General features: G+C 38.6%; 2 protein-coding genes across 2 annotated transcripts; one reads left to right on the plus strand and one right to left on the minus strand.

Moving 5' to 3' along the window:
• Nucleotides 1–6,322: 6,322 nt before the first annotated feature.
• LOC115036970 (uncharacterized) lies at nucleotides 6,323–9,816 on the plus strand. Its single transcript, XM_029495410.1, has 3 exons — nucleotides 6,323–6,454; nucleotides 7,075–7,589; nucleotides 8,312–9,816. The coding sequence occupies exons 1-3, from the start codon at nucleotides 6,432–6,434 to the stop codon at nucleotides 8,689–8,691; spliced, it is 918 nt and encodes a 305-aa protein (XP_029351270.1). The 5' UTR covers nucleotides 6,323–6,431; the 3' UTR covers nucleotides 8,692–9,816.
• A 1,351-nt stretch (nucleotides 9,817–11,167) lies between these two features.
• lepb (leptin b) lies at nucleotides 11,168–11,961 on the minus strand. Its single transcript, XM_029495533.1, has 2 exons — nucleotides 11,806–11,961; nucleotides 11,168–11,488 (listed from the first exon to the last, which is right to left on the minus strand). Exons 1-2 carry the CDS (start codon nucleotides 11,959–11,961, stop codon nucleotides 11,168–11,170), a joined length of 477 nt encoding a protein of 158 aa, XP_029351393.1.
• Between the last annotated feature and the right edge of the window lie 1,043 nt (nucleotides 11,962–13,004).

Consider the following 13,004-nt stretch of genomic DNA (forward strand, 5'->3'; position numbering starts at 1 on the left):
AGGTTTGTCTGCTGTGTGCAACTGAGTTCCAGTCTCCTTCCCTCCCTCCCTCCCTCTCTCGCTCTCTCTACCTCACACTCTCTCTCTCCTCCTCTCTCACTCTCTTCCGCATTTGTCTCTATCTCCCTCGCTCACTGCATCAGTAGTCCACTATGTGGCTTCCATCACAATGCCTGTGGTCACACCTCAGTGAGCAAATTGTTCATTAGTGGAGGTGCTGTGGACGCTGGCAAACAGAGTTGGGTGTCAGACTACGATGACTTATGCAAGCGCACATGCTCAGTATTACATATACACCCCTGCATATGCACACATACAGCCGTAAGATGGGACAATCTGAATACAGCTAGTTTCATTCATTATAATCAGACTAAAATAACTCAGATGCTGCCACTGACTTTTCGGCTCTGATCAGCCCATGGGATGAGAACATGTAGAGATCAAGAGGTCAAGTTTATCTGAAGGGTAATACTGGTTTATTACAACATGTTTTTGAAGCTCAAATTGGGCTAATCAGTATAATTTGTAATATTTGCAGCAAGAGGTCCCCAGAAGGAAATGCTCTCTGTAAGTGACACATTTAAGTATTTTTTTCTGATCCGACAAACCTATCAGTGAATGACATAATTTTGTCAGTAGCTGTTCCTGTGACAAATTTCTGCAAAATTAACCTGTTTTCTGATCTGACTTCATTATGTTAAAGGTGTGATTAGCTATAGCCATAAAATGTGATTTTGGGATTTCAGTTTGGTTAAAAATAATTACTTTTATGATTAAAAATCAGTCATGGCTAAAAGTAACCAATGCCAGTAAGAAGAAGTGAACAGTAGGTCACCTTTGTAAAAGTGTGCTATTTTGTTTAGTTCTTTGTGAAGTTTGTGGCAATGTATCAAACCTTCCTCCTTTGCTGCTGTTTGGCATGGCTCATAATTGTAACTACCATTAGAGGGATCTGTCACTTGAAGGTTACAATGTCGGATTTTCTTGTACGAACCGTTTCATTTACAAATGTGGCAAAGATGCTTCACTGTCTGACAGGCAGACAATTGTAAGCAGAAGGGCAGCAGACAGGCTGTAAAAGAGACAAAGCATTAGCCAGATTAAAACTTAATTTGGCGAGGCAATCTGTAAGCTGCCTTAAACGTCTGCTATAATTACTCATTCTTGAGAAAAACCTTGGCAAGTATAGCTGAACCAGGAAGTCAGTTTGGGTAGTAAGATAACTCTTTGGCTAATCTGGGGTGCTTGAACACAACTTCAAGATAATTTGTTATAAATTGAGGTCCCCTTTCAGACATCATTTGTTTCTATCCCACCCCACTCAGGCACAATAAAGCTCATGCAATCCCCCCCCCCACTCCAAAGAGTGTGCATGAGGTTAAAGGGACTCACCTTTGACACAGTTTGAAACAGAATTTTGCCACGACATACCAAATATAGAAACAATAAGTGAACTCCCAGCCTGAGGAAATATCATTTCCTGAGCAGTGCTGCATATGATGCAGCCCCCTCCCCAGTGCAGCTTAATCCCACCAGCGCAAGCACGATCACCTTAATAACATATTTGATCTTGAATCTCCTTGCTATTCTTACCACCTTTACCTTTGCTCTGGTGAGATAAATACTAGTTCCATTCCCAGATGGCTCATTCTTCTATTGTTTTATATAGAATAATTGGATTTAGATTGGACATGGTATCTAAGGATGTACGTCCTGGTCAACTGAAAAACATACTCCATTACTGTGACCTTGACAAAGTCTGGTCAAGACAGCTATATGCTCATATTGAAATGACACAGGACGAATTCTTTTCTTTGTATTAAACTTAACTGGATAAGGAACATTCTCAGTCTTTGACAGCCGTGAGACTTGCTATTTTAATAAAGTAAACATATTTTAGTCACAGTAGATGGTGAACAGAATTTATATAAAGGCTGGTTTCATGCCTTGAAGACATCAAATCACTTTTGAAATAATTGTAGACACAAGCGCTTCCCTCCTGAATGCTTCACTTAGCAGCAGTGAGAGGTATGAAGGGTAAAATGTCTTAATTCTGATCTCAGGATGAAATGAAATATTTCCGTCCCAATAAGTTACAAATTTGGGACATAGTAATCTGATTTTTAAACTGTGCCCGAGGACAGCTTTAGGCAAACGTGCAAATTAAACATTTTTATTTATTAATATTCTAGTACAGTTTTACTCATTTTGTTTTCGCATTTTTAGTAATACAAACGTATGCCTTTACTGAGGGAATACAACTTGAGAAAAATTACATCTTAATTTGATCAACTTTTACTGAAAGACAGTAAAAATGAATATTTAAACAATACACTTATGTTATTGTGATCTACACAGCTGCACCAGATAGGCAATTGACTTTTCTTTGAAACAAGTATGGATACGGTTAAAAGAAAACAGCGTCTCAAATGTTAGGATTTGTTCAATTTTGGATAACATTCATGTTTTACAGTAATCGGGATATTTTGAGCTTTGGACTTTTGGTCTCATAAGACAAGACACTACTTGGACTCTGGCAGATTATAAACTGCATTTTCCATTTTTTTAACTATTAATCAAAATGATTTATTAAGGATATTCCTGTGTTATCAGTGTGTTCAAAGAACCTTTTGTGCTTTCTCAGGTCTTACTGGCGTCAGGACACTGAAACAGATTGGCAACCCCTAGAGAATACTAAGAAATTTGTGTTTACTTCGCACTGATGTCCTCTCCTTGTACAGTCCGCTGGCCCCAGGACACGGAAAGTGCCAGACAATAGCAGATTATGAAGGTCAAAGACAGTTTCTTTCTCTGAAAAAAAAAACAAAACAAAACCCAAAACAATGGACTATCAATAGTTTATTGGCTCTGCCACCATAATGGAACCCATCCAGCCCCATTTCACTCTCTTTTTATAGGACATTCAAGGTGAAAACCCAAACCCCTTCTTACAGCAGGTTTGTTACCTAACTATATTTAGAGTTTATTTTGAAACGCATGCCTTTGTGTGAGCGTCAGTGCATGCCTTTCATCCATCATGTATTCACATCTGAGTGTTTGATAACATTTGACCTTGTACACACTATTTGCCATTATTCACAGAGTTAAAAAGCTGTGGGCTTTGTCCTAATTTGAAGTCTTATTATATAAAAAGCAGCAGTCAAGGTGTAAATATGACCTTTAAGATGACCTCTGTAAAGACAATCTTATTTGGTTAAAAAAATGCAATACATACTTGCAAACTTAACATGCAACACGTGTATGCTTCTGATATGATGTACAAGAAAAATGCTGTCAGGATGTGAATGTTCAGGTCAGTGAAGAGTGTATGTGTTTTTGTGAATATGTTCTCCAACAGCTCTGCCAGCAGATTTGATATGACCGATTAGGCCTGTTGATGAGGATCAGAGATGACCTTGGTGGACAAATCATCTGCATTTACTTGGAGATATACAGAAAGGCTGTGGAATAAATAATGTGCCATCTTCACTTTAATCAAGTTTCCCAGCACTGAAATCTGTGGCTTTGATGAATCATTTGTGAACGTGAATGCTCAGTCTAGACCTCAGCATTTAGACCTCCCATGAGGCAAATTGGTACCTCACTTCATTAGATGGAAGTTGCTGGAGGGGATGTTAGTCTATATTGTTCTGGCATGATAGCTCAATTTGTGCTCAGATTACCAGAAGATCCATTTAGCTTTATCTGCCTCTAGACTGATTTTCCAAGCTGACCCACTGCTGGCCGTTTAGTATCGGGGAAGTACTACACAGTGGCTTTATCGGAGCCAGTTCATGGAAAACATCTGCCATCTGAAAACAACACCAGTGAAAGCTATGAGACTGAACTGAGACAGCAATTCTTAACGTCATAAAACCAAAACAATGAGCAGAAACATTGTTCCTCTCAGAGCTGAAGGGCAACATGGAATGCCATTTTAGCTGTTCAGGCTGTCAGTTTAAGATAGCTGTAGTAAGATTAGCACATTTTCTGGTTAATTTTAACAGTGAGCATTGGCTGGTAATGATTCATGAAGTTCTGGTGGTAGTTTAATTTACTTTCCATGCCCAGTCATCAAATTTTTTTCTGATGCCTGCCAACCATCCAGGAGCAAATATTGTGAGCGTCAATAGTACAACTTGTATATTATAATATACCAAGTTGATTAAAATGCATACTGACAGCTGGAGGTTCCCAATGGAGATGTGGTGCAGATGTTTGGGTACGGTGAGATGTACATTTGCCATCTGTAATTAATGACTATGTTAATACAAAAGCTCCAAGCTCCTACTGGGGACTTAACATGGTTCCCATACTAATAAAGAAGATTGATGGAGATGACAGGTGTCATACATGAGCTACAACACCCTCCAAGCATGTTATGAATGCAATTCCCAGCCCTCGCATGGAAAAGGGTGAATGAAGATGGATGACAGAGACAATAGAGAGATAGAGAATTGGTGGATGATGACGACAGTGTTGTTACCCTTCGTGTATCTTTATCTTTTTGGTGAACATTGGTATTCTATATTTTTAAAAGCTACTGTAATCACTAAGCATTAATTACAGAAGCTTCTTTTGTACAGTGAATACTGATCACTGAGTGACCTGACACATGGCAGGTCACATTGCAATGTATAGTTTTAGTTGTTTACAGTTTAAAGTTAACATGTACAGGAAAAGTAAAAATACATTTGATTCCATATTTTGACACAAGACGTCATGGTAGATAATTTTATACCATTATATCAGAGAATCTAGTCGAAAAAAAAACTCCAGACCTATTTCTCCCTTTGCTTAATTACAATTAGCTATGCCTACCAAGCATAAATAACTATGAAACAGCAAATTTCTGCAGGCTTCCTGTATTTGGTTCTGGATATACTCCGAAGTTGGTATATTGCAATATATGAAATCAGACCAGCATCTATATTTTGCATTTAGTTTTTAACTTTAGCTTTAAATGGAATTCTGGGCATCTGCATGGGCAAACTCAGGCACAAACGTAAGTCTTTGTGTTTTCAACGCCCCGCACATGCCAGGTGTCATGTGCCAAGAAAGCACATAATGCCAGGAGAAAGTATGGGAGAGATGAGTGAGAGGAGTAAAAAGGGAATGTCTGGGAGAAAAAGCAGGAAGCTGCAATGGAATTTCCACACCCTGATGTGGGTGGACCAATCCTGCCCGGAGAACAGAGAGGGCACATTCCCCCCCCCGCCTCTCCTCTCTTTCTCTTCTGCTTCCACTACCTCCCAACTTTCTCTCTTTACTTGGACAATGGGGGCTGTGGAGAAACAATGCAAAAAGGAAAGGCCATGGTTCTGTTTGGCTGCAACTCGGGGGTGAGAGGGTCTTACTGCTTTGCAGCGAGGGTCAGAGGAGAGTGATGGAGGCTCTTTTTTCTTGGGAGAAAGAGGATTGATGAGGGGAGTGTATGGAGAATCAGCAGGGGTGATGGGAGTGTAAAAGATGATGACAAGACTGGGGAAAAGAGTGCAAAGGGCAGAGCATTGCAGCTAGTGTTGACGGGGACACAGGCACATGGCCTAGTGGGCTATTTTTGTGGGACATTTTTCTGCTTGACTGAGCCAGAAAGTCAGCACACTGAGCGAGTCAAAGAAAATCTCTGGCTTTTCCTGTTGTACACAAAGTTCAAACCTCAAAATGAAATAGTTAATAAGCACATACCAGAGAAATTAACGCTAGCAATGAGAAAGCAAGTCATTTCCTTCTGGAGTTGATAGAGACAAATAAAAGCGCTAAAAGAACCCTTTTGAATGTTGATTCAATGCTGACATGAGCCTATTAACAATACCATCAATAAAACAACAATAATAACAACATCAGCTTTTCTCAAAGCTTGTCCTCCCACTTCCTGCAGACCAAACTGCTGTGTTAGTCTCTGGCTCCATCTTGGGGCTTTTAATGGTCTTGCAGGTAGGTCAGAGAAAAGTGTGACTGTCAGTGTGACTGTCCTGACAGCGATAACGTGTTCTCACCTCATTTGAACTATAAATAAACGGACCAACTCTATTTTCAGATACAGCATCAGCAGATACACCATTTGGCTCTGCTGAACGCTTAATGTTCATTAATGAATTCTGATCATATCAATATTATCACTATCAGTACTCCACGGTGAATACATAGTGATATTTATCTGAAGACTTTTACCGCCTTACTTCACTTGAAAATCTCACGGGAGCGCGCGTCGCATGCGGTCGCATCCGTCGCAGTGGAAACTTGCGCGTTCACGGAGGATCGCGGTGAATAAGCCTGCATTAAGGAGGCGGGCTCTCGGTCGTCAGTTCCTCCTGTAGCAGTCCACATCCAGGGCTGTCCGACACCGTGGCACGTCTGACTGATCCACCGGAGTCGCATTTTCACACTCCAACCCGGGACCGGGACCGGGACGCTGCTGGCCCGACAGAATGGGAAACCTGCTGTTTTCGGGGTAACCGGATGACGAGCGATCAGCTGCTTCTCATCTGTTTTACTGAAGTTGAATGAAATGTTAACAGATGCAGGGTGATGGTTTGGCGTCGAGCATTTAAATGTGCCTGCTGAAAATGCGATAGACTTTCATGGGAACTTGATCCACCCGTATTACTATTTCAGACTAGATAGCACCGCATAGCATTGGGGGGGGAAGGAAGGCGGGCCATTGATGGCTAAATATCACGTATGTTCATCAGAGGAATTAAATACATCCGTGTAAGGAAGTGAAACAGTCGTGGGCCGATCATGAAGCGCCATTTTATTATCTGTAGGAAACCAAATGAGAGAACTGAGATAAAGAACCTGGTATTCGAGATCATGGAATAATACTTGTACTAAATATTCTGTACTGTTAGGATGCAGTCATTTAAGGACTTGGCTGTGATTACCACTTTTGTCAAAGCCATTGGTGTTTTTATCATTCTTAGCAAAATGAAAAAAACAACAATATTGTTGTAAAATAACTGGGGCTTGGGAAACTACATTTAAATCTTCAGATCAGCTCAGCATTTAATAAATTATTATTTAGTCCTTTCTGTCATTTTTTTAAGTCTGACCTTTTGTCTTTTATTGCAGACTCTTTGGGACCTCTGCAGCTGTGTCAGAAGTCAGGGAAGGGAAGTTCATAGCCAGGCGGATCAGGCGCAGCATAATTTATTATGCTCCACTCACACGGGGTGGCGATCAGACATGTGGCAGAGGTTCTACCTGCAGCACCTATGACAGTTCTTCCCGCCCACTTCTCCTTTTCTTCTCCTGGCTCGGTGCACCGCCAGGGGCAGTGGCCAAATACAGGGACCTTTACCTGAACCGTGGGATGGATGTTCTCTTGGTCCACAGCGGTGTAATGCATTTCCTATGGCCTCAATGGGGCCTTGACTATGGAATGGAAATTTTGAAGGTTCTGGAGGAGCCTCAGTTCTCAGGGAGGGCCCTGCTGGTCCATGCCTCCTCCATTGGTGGCTACACTTACTCCCAGATGCTCACCCACATTTCTCAAGGCCCTAAAAAATACGAAGGCCTGAAGCAGAGGTTGACAGGGCACATCTATGACAGCCTCGTTGCTGGGTCTCTGGAGCACATGGCAGTAGGTGAGTGGCAGTTATCCACAGTCACCCTGGGGCTCAGGTTACTTAAATCTTGTATATGTGTGCCAGATCTTTAAATAATTCACTGAGCTGCTGTTCCAGTTTGTCAGGAGTCCAGGAATTCTGAACCCGCTTTGGGACAATGGCTGCAAAAAATTCATACATTCACCAATTTTCTGATCAACTTAAATGTTGTAAACACAGTGAATGTAAAATACAAAGTGTTAAAAAAAAAGTAACTTCTCAGAACAGTATTACTGTTTACATTGCCAATACTAATACAATACCTACGTTTTGTTTTCATGGTAAAAATTTGTTATTGTTTAATGAAATGCAGCCAACAATTATTTTCATTATTTTTTCTTCTTCAGATATTTTTCTTGGTCTGCAAAAATCAAAAAGTGTCTTTACAACAACGAAAATTGTATATGGCCACAGTTGCAAATCTGGAACTGTAACTGTCAGTATTTTAAATATTATGTAGTAATTGTTGCAGCTCCAGTTTTTAGCAGTTACATTATTAAAGTCAGGGTAAAAAAAATCAGTGTGTCTACTAAGTTTATTTTAAAATTTATTATATTTTTTTTTCTTTACAGAAAGAAGTTTTTTTTTTTTTTTTTCAACAGCAATATCGGTGAATTTAACCCTAACCCTTTGAACAGAAGTCATTAGTACAACAACTTTACTTTAATAAAAAATTAACAATTTGTTTCCTTGTTGTTTAGGCCTCGGTAAGACACTGATGCCACGTTTAGAGTACTTCATCAAAAACACTGCCCTGCTTTACTTCTGGCTCTTCAAATCACACACAGCAGACTTCTACACTAACAGCATCCATGTTTTCCACAACAACCCAATCTCTGCACCAGCCCTTTTCTTCTTCAGCGAGAACGATACCCTGTGTGATACAGAAACCGTAGAAAAGCTGATTGTCTTCTGGAGGAAGAGAGGCATGGCTGTGGAGAGCATGAAGTGGAAGGAGTCAACACATGCAGCACACATGCGATGCCATCCTCAAGACTATATCTCTAAACTGGAAACATTTTTGAAGTCACTTCCAATTTCCTCCCAACTAAAATGTGGGAGAGGAGACCACTTCCACTGAAAATTAAGCCTCTAACTTAGTTTGGGACTTCAAGAAGAGTGCACCTTACTTGCATCAAATTGCAGCTGTGGTATTTTTAACAGCATGATAAAATCACAAAGATGTTGCTCTGTCAGCTTTAAAATGTTCCCATTTGTTTGACTTTGTTGTTTTTATTTTAAGCATGGTGATATCAATTATTTAATATCTGACTCTGTTACTTCATGTGATGCTGGATTTGCACTTGAATCTGTGGTCTGTATCATGAAACAGCTTAAACTTACTGAGTCTTCTGGCTTCACTGAGCCTGACAATGGGTATTCTGGATAACATGTACAACGCTGATTAGTGGCTCTGTTAATTAACTGGAAATGTGCGCTCTTGTGAAAGAGGTAGTGTTATTAACAATGTTGCATTATATGTGAGTGCCTTAAGTAAGTAATCTGAACAAATTTGTTGGTGAAATTGGTCACAGCAACAGGAGAAATTCATATTCCATCCAGTGAAATGTGAACATGTTCACGACACCCTGGGAACCTGCAAAACTCCAAAATGTTAAAGCTAGGCTAACCATAAGTAAATGATGTATAATATATAACACGTTGCACATAAAACGTTATAAGTAAAGTCAGACTCTTTCTGGTGCCAAAGAAAAGCTGGAGCGAGAGGTGCAAAATGTGTGAACAGAAAAACTATTCTGCTGCTCTGTAGAAATATCCTTTGCTCTTTATTATTAGTAACATTGTTGTAGTATTCAGTGTTTGTATGCTGTAGGAATGATGAGTCGATTTTTCCAGTTATCTAATTAGTCAGGTTCCAATCTGATAAACAGAAAAAACGAATTGACCTACTAATATTGCTTCATGGTACAGGCCCCTGGTTTTGCACGAAATGTAACATGAAACCTTTGGACCTTCAGTGTGATTTGCTTTGTTCCAAACAATGTAGCTTTTTTTTTTTTTTTTTTTTTCTTTGTTTAGTTCAACAGAAACCACTGAAATGTTTTATTTATTTAAATTGTACAATTATAATCGTTTTTCCAAAGTGAGTTATTTTCTGTCTTTTTGAAACTGAACAGTGTAAAAGAAGAGTTTAAAAATGTTTGAACCTTAAGTATCCTTTTCAGAAATGAAATAAACTGCATGGAATGAAAACGCACTTGTGTGTGTCCATATATAGCGATCTTTAAGACAAAGAAGAATCATTTCAGATAGAACGCTCATTAGTACTGCCGAAACCTGCTCTTTTCATCAGGTAAACATAAGATTCAAGGACGTCTTGAAAGTAAATTGGATTTGCGAATGTGTGGAAAGTTACTCGTAAGTGGTAAATTTTGATCTGTCTTGTGATTTAAAAAAAAAAAAAAAAAAAAAAAATACTGGGGTGAGAGGAGAATTTAAAGGCAGCTGAAAAGTAAGATGGGTCTGAGCTAGATGATGGAACTGCCTGTTAGCAAGCCCAATAAATTTTATAGCACATCCTGAGTGACTAGGTTTGTGACATTTTGAAAAATATCAGTTTGAACTATGTGGAGTAAATTTATTCAATGAAATCCAACTTCACTATATTAACAGATACTGTACTGTTTATTGGGACTGTACAGTTTTTTTTTTTTTATTTTATTTTAAGTCCCTAATATAGTGCAGTTCATTTAACATTAAAAGTTTTTTTGGCCTCAATTTTTAATCCTCATCTGCAAAAGCATAAAATGTAAGATCTCGGTCTTCGCCCTCCATCTGTTTTATTTGAGATGTTCAGTGTATGCCGATACTTTACATTCATTCATTCATGCCTTTTGAATTAACAATTTTTCTTTTGGTTATAAATGTTGGCCATAGAAAGTTATTTAAAAACATAAAAAATAATGTTTAAGAACATTTGATGAAAAAAATAAGAACATAAAAAATTGGACATAGATTTCTTTGATCAACATTTGATTTTCACAGGTACACACATAAAAAAATCTACAGGCAACAAATACTGATTAAAATCTTTATTGCAAAGTTTTATATAACAAATTACATTCTTTACTTCAATACCATCACCACCGCAGATTAATCAGATAGATTACATACTTTTTTTTTTTTACATAAAATAGACACACACCAACATATAAAAAAATGTTTCAAATGGTAAAATTCAGTTTCTGTATCTATTCAGATTTTTATATATTAAGTTGATTCAAATATTATTTAAGTAATATAATGATATCTAAAGAGTATATAAATTAAAAATATTTTTTTCTAAATATGTGTAAAATCTTTGTTGTACAAAAATGAGGAGTATTCACTTGAAAAGCTACGTGCATTTCATGCAAATGTAGTAACAAAATATTATTTAATAGTATTGAGAATTTATCTGAAAAAGGTACTCATGCTTTTTTCCCCACTAATGTTATGATTGAAATATTAGATGTGCAAAGACACTGAGCTATTTGTGCAAATTAGCTTCTTTACATTTATATCATGGCAAGACTAGGAATCTGTGTGTGGATTTCTCAACAGACCTTAAGTTTGTCCTTGTTGAGAAGCAACATCTCCAGATAGTGCTGCACTTTGGTCAGAGTGAGGTAAAAGTGACTGTCTGGAAACAAATGATCACTGGCCTCTCCGCCGGGTCTGTCCTGAATGGCACAGTCCATCGTCCGAGCAAGGGAGCGCACTCTTCCCTCCAAGCTTGAAACATCAGCCTGGATCTGGCTGAGGAGATCTGTGATGGGGCTCTGTAGTTCATTATCCAAAAGCCCAAGTTCATGGCTGATACTAACTAGTCCATCAATGGAAGGACTGGTGACCTCTATCTGTGGGGATACCGGCAACTAAGGAGAGGAAAAAAAAAACACAATCTGGATATGGATGTGCTGCTTAGGGAATATAAAAAGTTTAATAGAGAAATCTAACCTTACTCTGATATATTTCTTTATACTCTTATATTACAGTGACCTGTGTTCTAAGAAAATTTGGCCTAAACTTAAACTTTCTTGCCTTAAGTGTATAACAGTTCACATAACAGCAAAAACAGCATTCATAATAATGACAATAATGATAATTTACCTTCCAAGATATAGAAAACAATAGAAATAAGACTGCTCTGTGAAAAATCTGTAACCATGCTTAGATGAAGCAATGTGCATACCTTTGTCCGTAGTTTTTTAATGTGAACCAGAGTTATCTGTGCAATATTTAAGATGTTGTGGATAGTATTTCTCATGGAGTCTCTCTTTCTGGGGGGACTTGCACAACTCGGTGCTGCCACAAGAGAAACATAAAAAAGAGCCAGGAGGATGTGCATCCTTAAGGAAAAAAAAAGAATCAGTCACTTTTATCTTGTGGTAATGATAAGTCCCCACCTTTATGAACCCCTATGCGGAAAAATAGCATGTAATAGTCTTACCTGTTAAAATCGACGTGTGGCTGTGTTCCTGTAATACTGAATGAGAAACAGACAGCACATGCCTCTTTGCAGGTTTCCCCATTTAAATAGTCTGGTCTGGTCTGAGTCTTGTCTGGGTCCCTTCCCCACCTCTCTCCTCCCCCAGCCCAAACCTGAGCCTGACCCTTACAGGTCAACCCCTCAACATGCTCTGCTTATGCAGGAAATTCACAGTAAATGTCATGAAATGATAGATTTACATTCCTGTCAGTCACTTCAAGCTCACATTCAAATTGTGGTTTTACTTTTGTGTTCCTGTTAAATGATTTCACTTTCAGTGTGATCTAATGTTTTCAGTTCAATCTTAACTTGTAAGTACTGAAAAATGTGCAGGTTGTGTTGGCACCGTGCAACACAAGCCCACTAATAACCATGTGCACAACAAATCAAAGACACAAATGGTAAGCTGGAGTATATGTATGGGAAACTAAGATTAGAAGCTGGTATCTGTCATGTCATGTCTTCAGCATAAACACAGTGAGTCATCAAATTCTTACCTAATCTTTAACTGTCCTGTGATTTTCTTTACTTGGCTCTCAGAAAGGAATGATCTTATTCTTGAGAATCACGTGGAATAATTGGATAAAGAACTGTGAAATCTTTTCTTTGTTGGGACCTGTATTTATTGTATTTATTTTTCCTCTTAAAGGCAAAAGCAGCAGTGACAATTTAAAAACAGAAATACACACATTTGTAAATTGTGATGTTTATTAGTTTTTTAGGTATCCTACTATATGCAATATTCTCAGTTTTTCTTCACACTGCAGGAATGTCCCTCTCTGTCCATCTTAAATCTGTCATTCCCCAATGGGAGTTCCCTTACTGTGGCCAGTGACTGAATCTCCAATAACATCTGTGACACCTTGACAGCAAAGTCAAACTGTCACTTCTAACATTAAGTC

This window comes from Echeneis naucrates, chromosome 23, assembly GCF_900963305.1.
Source record: "Echeneis naucrates chromosome 23, fEcheNa1.1, whole genome shotgun sequence".
Classification (NCBI taxonomy): domain Eukaryota; kingdom Metazoa; phylum Chordata; class Actinopteri; order Carangiformes; family Echeneidae; genus Echeneis; species Echeneis naucrates.

What these genes read in the sequence shown, in the direction of transcription:
- LOC115036970 (XM_029495410.1), top strand. Translation starts at nt 6,432, where the DNA reads ATGGGAAACCTGCTGTTTTCGGG. An exon ending in GGAAACCTGCTGTTTTCGGG is followed by an intron (nt 6,455 to 7,074) that starts GTAACCGGATGA and finishes CTTTTATTGCAG; the next exon opens with ACTCTTTGGGACCTCTGCAG. An exon ending in TCTGGAGCACATGGCAGTAG is followed by an intron (nt 7,590 to 8,311) that starts GTGAGTGGCAGT and finishes CTTGTTGTTTAG; the next exon opens with GCCTCGGTAAGACACTGATG.
- lepb (XM_029495533.1), bottom strand. Translation starts at nt 11,961, where the DNA reads ATGCACATCCTCCTGGCTCTTTTTTATGTTTCTCTTGTGGCAGCACCG. An exon ending in TTAAAAAACTACGGACAAAG is followed by an intron (nt 11,489 to 11,805) that starts GTATGCACATTG and finishes TCCTCTCCTTAG; the next exon opens with TTGCCGGTATCCCCACAGAT.